This window comes from Thermobia domestica, chromosome 13, assembly GCF_964235325.1.
Source record: "Thermobia domestica chromosome 13, izTheDome1.hap1.1, whole genome shotgun sequence".
In the NCBI taxonomy this organism is placed as follows: domain Eukaryota; kingdom Metazoa; phylum Arthropoda; class Insecta; order Zygentoma; family Lepismatidae; genus Thermobia; species Thermobia domestica.
This window is the reverse complement of record NC_137466.1, coordinates 61,688,620-61,704,633: the sequence shown is the minus strand read 5'-3', so window position 1 is coordinate 61,704,633 and position 16,014 is coordinate 61,688,620. Positions and strand designations below refer to the sequence as shown.

The window sequence follows — 16,014 nt, the reverse complement described above, 5'->3', positions numbered from 1 at the left end:
CAGAAAGATACGGACAGCAACGATCTGAAGAGGACTCGTAACATGTATTATCGAGGAATGGTAGCAGTCAGGCACTCCAATAGCGACGCCGCCGGCAGCACGTCCGGCCTTGTCGTGACGATATATCGTATATCCGGAAACTAAACACGTGGTGGTATGCGTGAAGTGAGTCTCTTGGAGACAGAAGATCACTGGATCCAACATTGACAGGAGCTGATGAAGTTCCGCTTGGTGAGAGGAATATCCATTGACATTCCACTGGAGTAAAGCCATAAGTTAAGCGGAATCGAGAACAAACAGTTTCGATGCATGCTTCCCCTTACGACCAGGCACAAGTTGAAATGCGTCTAGATCGTCATCCTTCACTCCCTTCATAGACGAGACACCGCTCGTGGAAGGACTGCGTGGTTTCTGCTTAATCTTCTTTGCGTCGGGAGGGCTCGAAGAGGGCTTACGGGAGGACTTAGACTTGCCAGCGTGGTCAGAGGATGCTGACTGAGAAGTTTGGGTCATCGTCTTTTACTTTCGCTCTTTCTTCCGAGGCTTGCTAGGTGTGCCAGGAGTAGAAGATTTAAGAAACTGGTCGCGGAGAGAGCGAACAGAAGAAGCTCTACTAGAGGACTGCGAGGCTGTAGCCCTGGCGGGCGACCGAAGCGCAGAAACAGTAGAAGCAGCAGCAGTCGATGGAGTTGCACGAGACGTTGAGACGGCACCACAAGTACTACAGCCAGCAGAAGCTAGAATAGGGTTGGTCTGTGTGGATGCATCTGTTGTCTGAGTTCCTACCGAGTTCATGGATTTCACCAAGGAAGAAAAATTGGTTTTAAAAGGTAACTTCGGCGCAAGTCTACGGCGGGCCTCCGCTGCAGAGATCTCGGTCTCTATCGTGCATGGAGCAGGACCATGTGGAGGGCCACCTCAGTTCCCACAAGTGGCCGTCCCATTACAAGAAGGCGCAGAATGGCCAAAGCGTTGACAGTTGAAGCATCAGAGCGGCAAAGGAATGTACGGTCTGACTTTCAACTGGAGGTAGCCAACCTTCAAAGCAGGAGGTAAGGTGGGCAGGTCGAACGTGACGATATATGAATGTTTCGCCGCTAGTTGCCCATTCTTCTTGACGTGGATCCGTTGGACACCTGTAACATGGGAGTCGCGGAGCTCTGCACAGATTTCAACAGGCACATCTTGCAATTCGCGGCAGGTAATCACACCCTTGCTGAATTGAGCTGGTTATGAGCTTCAACCAGGATCACATTTCAGCAGTAGCCGCGACTGTTTGTCACTGACAGTATGGACAAGTAAAGTGCCATTGCGTAATTTTTAATATGGCCATCCGGGTATGAGCCCGTGGCGATGTAACAGAGTTGGCGATAAAAACAAACGGCGAGAGCTTTACTAAAGAACCAGCTGTCTCTGCACTTTTTCTGTAGTTATCAGATAACAAGGGATGGTTCCATTCTCTTCTACTTTGCTTTGGTCAGGAGCTGCGGACGAAGCAGGGTGATGCAAAGCCATAATCAAATTAAGCCCAAAATCTTCTCCACTCCCCCGTCTGAGTTTCACAGCGGCCAACGAGGCTGACAGGTCCTACCTGCATGACCCTTGTCAGAAAGCTAAGCCGTCACCCCAAGTCACGCTTGACAAGGGACCAGGGCCACTTGCACCGCCGACTGATGGGTACTCTTGAGAAGACCCAGTCCCACCGTGTTAAGGAAGAGATCCATGTTCAATTGGAGATCCCTGTGTCACAGACTCCCCGCATTCTCTTTCAGGGCATCACTCCATCCGGTCCCGCTAGATGCGCACACGTTTCACTCCGCCGTCTCATGATCCCAGGTCCGAGGAGTGGTACGAAATCCAAAAATCCAGCCGGCTTCAACCGAGGCTTATCTTGGTACTATCGAGGAGTTTTACAGGCAGGGTGATTAGCCCTATCCAACCCCCAACCTGGAGGACCAGTGGGACACACAGGAGTAAGTGAGGTAAGATGGATATTATCGCTTTATCGTAGTACACATAAGAAGACACGGCTAGAAAATATATATATTTAAAAAAACTGTTTAATGCTGAATATAGCAAATTGCAGCAATATAGTCGAATTTCCACATGTCCTGTGAGAATTCTTAAATGATCATCCACAAAGTACAGCGTGAGAAGCAGTGGTATAGGTAATTTAGTCCAACCCCTTTATTGGAAAATAATTAAATGTCACATACGCTTAATATCAGTTTTCAGGACGATTTCTGGACGAAGACAGAAAACTATTGCGCTGATCTCAATTGTAGTAATAGTGCTATAATAGCTATCTTACGATTTCACACACCCTGAAGCTATACTAAAACATACCTTTAGGAAGTTTCCCTCCCAGGGTCGAAAATTTGTCTGGATTTCTCAAAAATTCAACAACATCCTTCAGTTCTTGTTTTGCTTCATCGACCTGAAACAATGATAATCAGAATAAATTTACACATGCTAAGAACATAAACTATATACACTATCTATGTACAGTCTTGTTCAAAAAATCTGGCCACTCACCTCATATAAAAAAAGCTCTGTACTGTTACAATACGCGGAAGTAAATGAAACAAATGCGAATAATGTTCAGCTATTAAATATCTTTATTCAGTTCAAATGTTGAATTATTCTACGTACGTCTGCGAGACTATAACCTCTTAAAGAAAAACTGGTAGCCAGGATTTTTTAACAAGACTGTACGTACTTCTAAATATTCAAATATTAAAGTAATTAAATAGCTCTCAAATTATAAATATGCCTTTTATGCCAAAAGTATAATACAACTATCCAAGTTCGTTAATAATACGGGAAACATTCAAATTTTATTACTCTTTCTCTGAACTTGCAGGTTAAATCTGCTTTATAAGTAACTTATTCTTTTATGTAAAATAAAAATAAATAAATTTATAATGTAAAACCGAATGGATTAACACGAATAACAATGAACAAATAGCTCCGAAATTACTCTTAAATGAACGAAATTATTACAGTGTGTTGGCAAAATAACAACAGTAATTATGCATCAATATCGTGGGTGGTGTGACTATTTTATAAATAAATATATGAAATGAAAGATGCATATACTCAGTAATTTAACATAAAACTATACTACTGTTATATCAGTGTAACAGATGGTTTAGTATTAATATTATTTTTTTTTAATGTGGCAATAACTTACAGTTTCAATATTAGTAAAGGATATTAAACGGCACATTTTGTGACCACATCAATCCTGGTTATTCTACTCAAAACCAGAAACACATTTCGGTGTTATTAAAATCATTGTTAGTTTATACTTGACCCTACTTTTTAATTTTAACCTTTTTACTAAGATTTGCCTTCTTATTTCATATTTAATGATTTAAATACAACGGGTAAAACATTCAGAAGTTAAAATAATTTTTAAGAATTCAAATATTAACAAATATTTAAGATTTAAGCAAACTTACCAACGCTAATTTGATTTTACGTTTTACGGTTGAAATTATTAATTCTGTAATTTTTACTTTTTATTTAACCTAGATTAAATTTATTTTTATATTCCATGCACTGTACTGTGAAAAGGAAATTACACTTATAGGTATAAGGTTTTGATTTGTGATTTTAATAAATTATTAAACTGACGTGATACGTTTACCGAATGTCATAGTTAATAAAAATTGTTTCAGAACAGCTTACACAAAAGGATATAAACAATTTGTAATTATTTTCAGATGATTATAGAAATTAAAATAATAATAATATCAATGTGGGAAACGTTAAATTATCTACTTCAAATCTAAGGTTTCATTTTATATTTCGCATCATGAACTAAAAGTATCCGTAATAGAAATCAATTTAACTGTAAACCATTAGTAAAGCATATTCTCATCTTTCACTACAAAATTAACACAACTTACACCTTTAACATCGTCAAATGTAACATGTATTTCTTCTGGGTCCACTTCGACTTGGTTTCCCAGTTGTATTCTGAATACAGATCCACTTGCACTGGCTTTAAATGGAAAACAAAGGATAACAGTTAACATACATGTTTTAATACTGGATGACCAAATAAATTGGAACAGAAAATCAAGGGTGACACAAAACGATCAGGCAGTGGTTATCTTTACTTTTGAGATCAAAGCTTGGGAATTATGGAATATTCAAGTACATTCACAAAATCTTGCTAAAGACTACATAAATTTACATGGTTTCAAATTTGATTAAACGGAAGTCAAGACTTTTTCCTTCGATACATATTTTTCATTTTGAAAAACTTATAACAGAACTCCTTCGCATTTCTGCTCACGAAGAACCAAGCCAACATAGTTCTAGAACCTACGTAACACAGTAGGCGCTCTTTAATCCAGCATTCTATGGTTTGGCCCATTCTGTAATTCGGCAGATTGAGCCGCTCGCATTTCTTTTGGGTGAATTTTAACAAAAGCTAAAACTCTCCGAAACTCAATTTATGTATAATCCGTAACGATTTTTTGAAGAAGACACCCGAATTACGGAAGCAACGTGATATCAGAGACTTTTTTAATCAGTAATCTTATATATGTTTCTCTTCCCATATATCAGCTTATTACAACTTGTTTTGAATATCATTGTGCTGTATTATTTTTTCTTCTGTAGCTTTTTTTTTTTTTTCTTATTAACAAAAATAATGTTTGAATTTAACTCTGCACTCTATTGAATTTTAAGAATACGTTGAACCCTACAGTTGCTATAGTTACGAAAATACTTTGTAAGATATTTATAACGTCTGCATAGGTTCAGAAAATGTGTGAACACACAAAATACAAGTTTTAATACTTCGCATTTTTGTCTAAAGTGATTTATTTTTGGTATTCCACATTACAACTATATTAACGTTCAATAATTCGGCAGGAGTGTTCCGAATGTGCCAGATTAAAGACTGCCTACTGTATAGTAACTGATCAACTATAATACTGTTAGAGCTTACATACTACACCCTATACTTCTGCGAATTGCAGTGAAAGGATCTGGCCACCCTACTCTACTGCCTTACTGATCCTACCACTTACGTAAGAAGGTTAGAACTTGTTTTCAGCCAAAACACACACACACGACGCACTAATATGTCTAAAATCTTTCCTCCCGTGGGCGCATGGTTAACAAATTTTGTTTACAGATTAAGAACCTTAAATTATTTTGTTTTGTTTCACGAACTATATATGTACGACTTGCCAAAAAATGCAAAGCCATAAGCGATTTACCTTACCCTTTAAATGAACTGATGTAGACATAAGGGAATCACAATTTGACATAAAGTAGTAATTTATTGACTTAAATAGACTACCCAGTCGACTAATTACTTTTTTGACTAACTGTAGAGGCATATTCAGAAATAAACATCAGTATTCATTTTAAGTACTAGTATACTCGACTGAGTATTCATTTCTCTTACTATGCTTTTTTTTTCATTTCTCTTACTATGTTTTTTTTTTTTAACTATATAATTTAAATTTTCAACATTTTATGCACAGTCAAATGTTCGTGACCATCTTCTGTGCCTTCAGAAAAAAAAAAAGTAAAAATTTCCCCACCAATCATTACAGACTTATAATCAATATAATCAATATTTGCAGCACGAAGATCCTTTCGAGGAATATGGTTATATTGGTGTGAAATATAATGTACGTGCTTCCACTAGATATTGAACCTGGGACTATTGCAAAGTTTCTAACTTTGCATTCTGATCATCTTCAAATCTTATTTAGTAACATTCTCCTGTTTGTTGACGACTGCAATCTTTTCAGAGAAATCTCTACACACCACGATTCCATTAATCTTTAAAATGTACCCCAAAGCAATTATTACTCATTTCTGTAGTAACTATAACTGCAGAAACGGTACACATGGTATCCAAAGCTGACTACTGTATAATGTGAAATAGAAAAAATAAAACTATTTTTCATCACGTATGTTGAAATAAATAAATAAAACACATGGAGGACCTAAGGTCCCCCATTGGGACGTCGGAGGGTTAAACAGTATAATCTCAAAACTGAAAATGACACTCAAAACTGAAAATGACAATCAAAATTACACAAATAAATATCTCTAACTGATGATACAAGTTAGTTTACAAAACGATTTCAGCTAACAGTATCACACATGTCTAACTGTGTTCTTTCCAATAAGATAGTCCTATCGTATAATAGAAATGCTTTTTAAATATTACTCATCCCCCAACAAGAGATCGCTGCCATATTCAATTACAATATTCTCCCCCTCTCGTAACTCCCACATTACAACTTGTTGGACACCTTAATACTTACGTTTAGGGCATTATTATAAGTACTGTAATACCAAGCGCCAGCCCGAAAATCAGATGTTTTAATCTGAGGTCAGCAGCGCACACTGGCCTCTTCAAGAATACCAACGTGTGCATAAAACACATGCACATCACTTCCAGTGATGGACCAAGTCTGCACAAAATATATGCACATGGGATTTGGAGTGTTAACTAACAACAGAAAAGTTACAAGACATGTGTACTTACACTTACCCATGAAAAACAGGAATACACCCATGAAGATAATAGTTGTAACCAGCTGCTGAATTATTTTAAGCCACTTCATTGTTCTCCCGGGCGCCCTCTGGCCATCGGCAGCCATATAGCCTTCAGCAAATGCAATTTTAAGCCTCTGCTGTTCTTCTGCAGTTATGGTTTCGTCTGAAATCATGTCTGCAATGGAACGGAAATACAATATTTTTTGTTGAAAGCTATTACTACAGCAGAAAGTCTGGGAAATAAATAGGATTACATTTCTGTTACTTAACTAAATAATACAGGGTGAGTCAAAAGTCCTTGGACACCTGCATAAGTTTGAAAATCGACGGGAAAAGTAAAGAGTGATAATGGGAACAGAGGTTTGATGAGGGGCCGCAACTTTTGGAGTGTATGTCATTCATGGCCTCCATCTTGAAACCCGCCATTTTTTATTCAAGTCATTTTTTTAAATGGGAAGGGGGTGTATGACACATCAAATAACACTAGCTTGAGCTCAGGAATTTAGTGGTGTAATTTGTTGTTTTCTATCTTGTACAGTATAGAAGTTATTAATGTTCAAAGGTGGAAAATTACCTTGATACTGACCCAGTTCTCTCTTTGTTCCAGGTGATCTAAAATGGGTCTGACAAGTGAACAGAAGATCGAAATCATCCTTATATCAGGGGAACGCAGCTACCGAACAATAGCAGCTGACTACAACAGACGGCACCCAGACAGAGAACCGGTATCGCACAGCACGGTGGCTCACGTGATCACCAAATTCCGGGAGACGGGCTCTGTTCAAGATAGGGCACGTAGTGGGCGACCAAAGACTGTAACCAATGAGGAAACTGCAATGGCGGTTGTTGCGTCGTTTGTGAAAAATCCTAAACGAAGTACCCGTCGTGTGTCCCTAGCATGTGCAATAAGCCAATCCTCCGTTGTCCGGATATTGCACACCAATCAGTGGCATCCTTACAAGCTGCACATGCAACATAAAGTGAACGAGGATGACCCTGATCGCCGGTTGGAGTTCTGCATGTGGGCTACTGAACAACACGAATTGGATCCTCCGTTTACCAAGGGCATACTGTTCAGCGACGAGGAGTATTTAACTTTGAACGGGGAGGTTAATCGACATAATTGTCGATACTGCTGTGACGCAAATCCGAACTGAGTTGACCCGAGTCGAGAACAGTCCAGCGAAGGTGATGGTGTGGTGTGGCATATGGGACTCCCGCATCATTGGGCCATTTTTCATTTACAACACCTTAACTGCGCCACAGTATCTGATCTGCTGCAGGACCTTGTGTTCCCTGCCACACTGAACGCTGACGGCATTTTCTCATCTTATTTTCAGCACGATGGAGGCCCTCCACACTATGGACTTGGTGTCCGTGAATGGTTGGATGAACAACTGCCAGGGAAGTGGATTGGTCGCCGTGGTCCCGTGGAGTGGCCGCCCAGATCCCCTGACTTAACGCCCCTTGATTTTCATCTATAGGGACATCTTAAGCAGAGTGTGTATGCTGAGACAATCCGTGATTTGAGACACCTGAAGGAACGCATCCAACAAGCCTGTGACCAAATTTCAGGAGACATTCTCCTCCGTGTGCAGTCAGAGTGGTTGCGGCGATACAGTTGTGCATTGCACGAGATGGACAACACGTAGAATATGTGTTGTAGCATTCAGTATCAAGGTAATTTCCCACCTTTGAACATTAATAACTTCTAAACTGTACAAGATAGAAAATAACAAATTACACCACTAAATTCCTGAGCTCAAGCTAGTGTTATTTGATGTGTCATACACCTCCCTTCCCATTTAAAAAAAATGACGAATCCAAAATGGCGGATCTCAAGATGGCGGCCATGAATGACATACACTCCAAAACTTGCGGACCCTCATGAAACCTCTGTTCCCACATCACTTTTTACTTTTCCCGTCGATTTTCAAACTTATGCAGGTGTCTAAGGACTTTTGACTCACCCTGTATAATTAACTTTACAATGACAATGTATATGTATCTCAGCAATATGATTTCAAGAGCTGCTCCTGCGGTCATTCTCTGTCCGAAGATGTGAACAGGAGTAGCTCTCGAAATCATATTACTAGGATAAATACACTGGTATTGTCAGCTTAGTTATACAAATTATTTAAGAATAAATTCTTAGTTCATACATAATGAGGCACTTAAGGCGACTATTGAAGAAAAATAACGATCAAACATGTGAAGATTGGGAGAAGCATTCAATTGCAATGCAGAAACCATTCGCTAAAAAATCCATCAGTTTATAAAACTATTTGAAGTGGAACAATAGGTCCCACATGATTTGACTATAGTTCAGAAAATGATGCATACAATGATTCTTGTTTCATCACGGAAAGTGTTTCTGGACAAAATGCTGACATGCGATGAGGAGTGGATTCTTTATGATATTAAATAGTGTCGTGATCATTGGTAGCCAGCCTTATCACAACTGCATCAGAAAGTTTGCTCTGTGTTTCGTGGATTACTCAGGGTATAGTGTATCGCGAAATGCTGCCATCGATCGAGACGATCAATGCAACTATGCATTCGCAGAACTGAGAACTATGGAGCCAACGATTGTGAATCACATAGATGTCATTCTGTTTCAGGGCACATGATGAAGTTTCCAACACTGAGGTTTGAGTCAGTTCTTATTCAAGCCTTTGAAGTAGTGAAGTTCAATGTTTGAGTAAACAAGTACGCAAATGAGGCACAGTGATAAAGTTACTCATATACTGTTCGCTGTCGGGGACCGGCACGTGTGTGAGTTTATTTTTTTCTACAACTCAAAATAACTCAGGAAACACACAAGGAAAATATTAAACTAAATTAGAAATTTCAGGTTACTTTTAAAATTGAAACATATATATGCATTAAATATATTTCGCACATATGAACTATGAAACAAATGTATACGACTGCAAGCATGGGAACAACCACGAAATGATGTAGAAACAACACCTATGCCTCTATACGTATACATTACTTGTGGGGATTACACATACCTATCTATTAAAATGCTACAATAACAATTAAGAGCGACTGAACTCCAACCTATAACTTTAAGCTTTCAAACCTTTGATTTACGGTTATTTGTGATTTCACGTTTATAACAGAGACAAATATTTTTAAAAAGGTGTACTTTAAATACCAGTAAATTACTTAAATTTTAACAAAAGAAACACTGACCAAAGCTTAAAACACACTTTATTTTAAATTATAATAACGGTTTCGGATATCTAACATACCCTTCTTCGCACAATATCGAAAATAAATGAAAATACAGACATATATATAGTCATTGTTAACAAAAAATTTTAAATTCTTTTAACAGACATATATATAGTTATTGTACTTTTATTTTTTTAAAACTTAATTTAATTTTATTTATTTATTTATTTTATTTTATTTTATTTATTTATTTATTTATTTATTTATTTTTTTTTTTTTTTGCCTTTTATTTGCTGAGGTCTTCAGCCAATCCCGTAAGTTCACTTTCCAACTAATCACGTTCCGCCATTTTTGGTTCTTATAAGGGTCTTTTTTATTTTCTTCTTGTCTGTGCTATCCAAACTTCCTTACCATAATTCATTAATAAGTAAGCCTCCTGTCCAGTTCATCAGTTTATCTCTTCCTACCTTCTTTATCCAATCTGCTTCTTTCCACTTCCTTATTACCATTCTTTTCTCCATCTCCAATACTTCTGTCTTATCCCAATTAATTCCGTGATTCGTCTCCTTAACATGTTTATATATGGCATTGGTATCTTTCTTTCTCCTCACATCATCTTTGTTGTTTTAATCTTTCTTTCACTCTCTTTCCTGTCTCTCCTATATATGACATATCACAGTCCTCACACCTCACCCTCACCCTGTAGATGACTCCTTCTTCCTCTTCATTAATCTTTTTGGTGCCTTTTCTATTCTTCTTCTTTATTGATCTTAATACATTTTCGCCACTCTTTCTATAAATTCTGACCCCTCCATTCTTCAATAAATTCTTCAGTTCCTCCGTTTCTTCTCTCATACTTTCTATACCATGCCATTTTCCACTCTCATTCTTTTCATTCTTCTTTCTCCCTCTCTTCCTCTTCCTGCGTTCTTCTTCCTTCTCTAACTCCTTCTTGCTGTAACCGTTCTTCTCTAACTGTCTGTAGAATTTCTGTATGCTCTCCTTCCTTCCTTCCTCTTCGTCCTCCAGCATTTCTATTCTTCTTATCATATTTGTTATGAAATTTCTCTTTGTACTCCTATCCACGAGAAAATTTATTAAGATCAATAAAGAAGAATAGAAAAGGCACCAAAAAGGTTAAGAGGAAGAAGGAATCATCTACAGGGTATGGTGTGAGGACTGCAATATGTCATATATAGGAGAGACAGGAAAGAGAGTGAAAGAAAGATTAAAACAACATAAAGATTATGTTAGGAAGAAGAAAGATACCAATGCCATATATAAACATGTTAAGGAGACGAATCACGGAATTAATTGGGATAAGACGGAAGTATTGGAGATGGAGAAAAGAATGATAATAAGGAAGTGGAAAGAAGCAGATTGGATAAAGAAGGTAGGAAGAGATAAACTGATGAACTGGACAGGAGGCTTACTTATTAATGAATTATGGCAAGGAAGTTTGGATAGCATAGACAAGAAGAAAATAAAAAAAGACCCTTATAAGAACCAAAAATGGCGGAACGTAATTAGTTGGAAAGTGAACAAGAAGACTTACGGGATTGGCTGAAGACCTCAGCAAATAGAAGGAAAAAAAGAAAGAAAGAAAGAAAAAAAGGAAAGTACAACAATAACTATATATATATGACTGTTAAAGAATTTAAACTTTGTCATAACAATGACTATATATGTGTGTGTATTTTCATTTATTTTCGATATTGTCTGAAGAAGGATATGTTAGATATCCGAAACCGTTATTATAATTTAGAATAAAGTGTGTTTTAAGCTTTGGGTAGTGTTTCTTTTGTTAAAATAATCAATCCAAAGCCATGGATAGTCATAAAATTACTTAAAGAGATCTTTTTCACAACGTTTATCCTTTTAAATTATTGTTCAAAGTCTTTGCATTTTAATAAGCCTTCTCCAAAATAAATGCAAATGAATTGTGCTGCCATCTTTGGAGTTTTTTTAAACTATACGTTTGTGGACGTTTATATGTTTGTGGCCAATCCTTTTGACAGTGAGATCTCTGAAACTACAGGCTCTAGAAAGATGACGTTTTCACTGATCGATTGCAAATTTTGCGTAGATTGTCCAGTTCTAACTCAATATTTAAAAAAAAGGTCATTATTTATTTACTACATTTTTACGAATACATTGGAAGTGTTGAAATTAAAAAAAAATATAAAAAAAACAAAACCTAAAGCATCATATTCTATTTATTATACATTCCAACACCATATAATTGTATCCAGGGACTGCATCAGGTGTTTGTTTCATGGCCAAATTATAATGAAAAACGAAGGATAATCATTTCTCCATCTAAGTTGAATCTTTATTGTTTGGAGTGTTTTTCAATGAACACCATATATCACTGACATTATAATTGATTGTATGTGCAATGTATTAGCTTATTTTAAAATGTATGAAACGATAATCATGCCTGTTGTTCTGTATGGTTGCGAAATATGGTCTCTTACTCGGAACGAAGAACATAGATTGAAAGTATTTGAGAACAAGATCCTGAGACGAATATTCAGACCCAAGAGAAACGGGAATAGGGAATGGCGGAATCTTCATAACGAGGGACTACATAATTTATACGGTTTATCCAACATTGTTAGGGTCATCAAATCTACGAGGCTGAGGTGGGCAGGTCATGTAGCCAGGATGGAAGAAAGAACGAACGCTTTCAAAATTCAAAATGGAAGACCAGCCGGAAAACGACCATTAGGGAGACCTAGGTGCAGATGGGAGGACAATATTAAGATAAATTTCGCAGAAATAGAAATACAAAGTAGAAACTGGATCCAATTGGCTAAGGATAGAAGTCAGTGGAGAGCTTTTGTGAACGCGGCATTGAACCTCCGGGTTCCATAGGAAATAGAGTTACTTAGTTTATGTATTTGCTTATTACATACTAGGCCTACATGCAAGAAGAAAGAAAACACAGATCATACATGAATTAATAACTGCAACCGGAAGTAGACTCAAATCTTACAAATGATACGAGATATTGAAAAAGTAATCGAAAGAAATCTCCCCTTAACGGTATCTCTTGCCGATTTTTACCAAGACTTCTTTCACTTGTGTCTGCAAAGGGACATGTACAGAAGTGAGGATTAACAAGAAGATTCATGCTCGTATATGAATGATGTGCTGTGTAAAGAGCGCAGGTTCAGCTAGTGGTTTATGTATTATATTAGTGCCATAACTGAAAGAGGGCCTGGAGGGTAAGACCCTCTATTTGTCATACACTGTTTACTTATTTGGATACAACTGAACCAACATCGCAAAGGAGAAATGTAGTACCTCTCAAAAGGCCGGAGTCACATGACTTACTCAGATACACAACAGCCGTTCTCCCTGTAAGTAAATACACATCACTTCTGAATTAGCGGCAATAACTTCTTCAATGTGTTAACGAGCTGCAACTTCGCGACCGAATTCGTTAGCAAAATCCAAAACAACCTTCTGGACATCATTGGTGGTTCTTTCTTAAGCAGGGTAAGAATTCGCAGCTGAAGTAGAACAATTCAGGTCACATAGGTCAGGTCTAGGATGAACGATGAATGGTCCAGTACCATAAAGTCACGTTCTCTGATAATAGTCTTCGCTTTCTCGAACGAGTGAGATGACAGTATAATATTTCAATTAAATTAATTAATCTGTAGACTAGCAGAAAAATACACTTACTACCCTCTTTGTCTTGAATGTTTGTTATGTGCAGGCCGAAATCGTTTAGTTCAATTAATTAATGTCACACCACTCGTATACATTGTTTGGGAGAAGAGAGTTATGAGAACCGTCATTTTGAAACCATTACCAGCACTAATTTCGTGACACATATTTTGAAATCTCAGATTACAAGAATATATTTTAGTGCCAGCTGAAAAGAAGGTTCTTTGCACGAGGGATTAGGTTTGTGGAAAATATTAGCACTAACCGCATAGGATGCACATTTTAATGAAAGTGTAATGATAACAATCCACAAGATACTCTACCTTTGGCATACATTTTGAAACACTCTGCACTCTAGGATAAGTCTTTCACTAAATTGACATATTGACATGATAAAAATCCAGCTTCAGGTGCGTACTATGTTCTAAAAGTCATTACAAATGAGTACGCCATTATTTCCAAGACCCTAAAAACTACTCACCTTTAATGTCCAGCAATAATCTCGGTTATTTTTTAATTTTGTTTTTCGCTCCTTCTTATTATCCATGCCAATGGAGGCTGAACTTGGACTTAAACGGCTGGAAGTGTGATTATTCATCTCAGCGACACCGAAAACTACGGATTCGACATTAATATTAATCGTTTTTGACTATTTTTAACTCCCTTTTCACCCTCTCCCTAGGGATGTCTGACTCCTACGGAATTTTTTCCAGCTTGTAAGTCACATGTGCACCAAATTTAGTTGAACTGTTTTAACTCCCCATCCCCTTTCTGTTTCGTCCCCACCCCCCTTAAAACAGAAATTTTGAGAGACACTGGAACATGTATCCCTTTATTTTTTACTGATTTTATATGATTATGTTTTATATATATATATAGTTTCATCTTTCTATGAGGAGTGATCAAGAAGTAACGTTAAAATGCCTGCAGTGAAACAGCCAACAGATAGTAATACATTAGGTTATTTTTCGCCAGTCTTCATATCAGTTGAAGTACTTATTGCATCGTTGGGTGAGTTTTGAAGATTCCGTCCTGGTAAAAACCCGGCCCTTGCGAGTTCAGCCACATTGTCACGAAATGTTTCACCTCCTCGTCTGAAGCGAAGCGACGGCCTCCTAGGTGCTCCTTCAAGTGCTTGGAGCAAGGTCCGGGCTATCGAGAGGTTGTTCGATGATGACCAAGCCAGGGACTGCGCTACTTGTCGGTGACGTTTTCTCTACCAGCCGCAAACTTTCGACACCATTCTGCGACACGCTAACGTCATTTCTTAAACATCCACCAGCTACCGGTGAATTTCAGGCGTGGTTACATGTTTCGCCCACAGCAATCAAATAACAGCGGACTTCTTCGCGAGACCAGTTTCCCAAGCGAGTTGCCATTTGGGTTTATCTACAACTAGCGCCGTCTGAAACTCTGCACAGCTGCAATCTCCATGTATTAAAATTACCTCACACTCCTCATTTCTCTATAACAGAAGACACTCCAGAAATATCAGCCTTGTAACCTTAGTTTATGATCCTCCCTTGTAAGTTGACGGGCTCGTGAGAGACTAAAGTTTTCGCATATATTATGATTTTCCGTTCCCCCTTTGGATATACGTTTTAATCAGAATAACATGATTAAAAAAAAAAAAAAAAAAAAGGATAGACCATGATCCACTTATGAACCAAAAATAATCAAAATGGCGCAGCGGTCTAGTGGGAGTTCGCACACATAAATATCATTATATTTATTTTTAATTATATATATATATATTCATCTATTTTCCTATTTTGGTGATGAGAAAGCTAAATTGTAAGGAAATGAACTGAATAAGGTACCTCAAGTACAGCTGCAAATTATGCTTTGTAGGCACCTTTACTTGTGGACCTCCGATATTATAATTAGGAAATTTCACATAGGCATCAATTCTGAAGGCTCAATCAAACACAATGTCTGCACATATATAAAGCCTGTTTTTCAGCAGCAAAAAGATTTATATCCCTTATATCCATTTATATGGGTAGGAAACAGGAAAGAAATTGTACTGTGAAATGTTTGGCATTTGCCACATAAAACGACAAAAATACTCTGGACTATATAGAAATGAATTTAGATGTAAAAAAAAATGCACGCAATTTAAAATTCTACTCGTTTTTCATGAAATAAAACAGAATGAACTTAAATGCAATAAAACAGAAATCTATCTTAGCAACATAAAAAGTATGATAAATAGGACTAGTAACAAACTTACATTTAAGTTTATCCGTATGCTCTGGATCTGGTATTTTGTCTTGAGTAGAAGAACTCCCTGGAATACGTAAAAGATCTCGTAAGCGCATTAACAGGCTCGGACTTCGCATCTGTTCTAGCTGTACTCCTCGTTCAGTCTTGAAACTACGAACCTGGATATCTACCATGAAATACAGCAATAATATACAGACTTAATTTCCCCAATAAAAAAATATCCTTTAACAAACTAACTACAGTGCATTTACTAATACTATTTCGTTTACATAAAACCCCTAAAATATCGTTTCAAGCAATAGATACTTCAAAAATAAAAAGCAACAAATGAATTACTACACGTAATTGAAATGCAACATTTAATAAATGCATACAATATTAAGCAGA

The 16,014-nt window shown here is 37.3% G+C and overlaps 1 protein-coding gene across 3 annotated transcripts in view; it reads right to left on the bottom strand.

Annotated features, from left to right (window-relative positions):
• The window catches only part of YME1L (ATP-dependent zinc metalloprotease YME1L), a 76,224-nt gene that overhangs the window by 37,292 nt on the left and 22,918 nt on the right, over positions 1–16,014 (bottom strand). Inside the window, exons 4-7 of one of the 3 annotated variants that reach the window (XM_081735792.1) lie at positions 15,635–15,793; positions 6,530–6,715; positions 3,915–4,009; positions 2,347–2,437 (exon numbers count right to left, since the gene is read on the bottom strand). In XM_081735792.1, the coding sequence (XP_081591918.1) occupies positions 2,347–2,437; positions 3,915–4,009; positions 6,530–6,715; positions 15,635–15,793 (531 nt within the window). The remainder of the gene's footprint in view (positions 1–2,346; positions 2,438–3,914; positions 4,010–6,529; positions 6,716–15,634; positions 15,794–16,014) is intronic. The other 2 variants (XM_081735793.1, XM_081735794.1) reach the window with 2 other exon arrangements.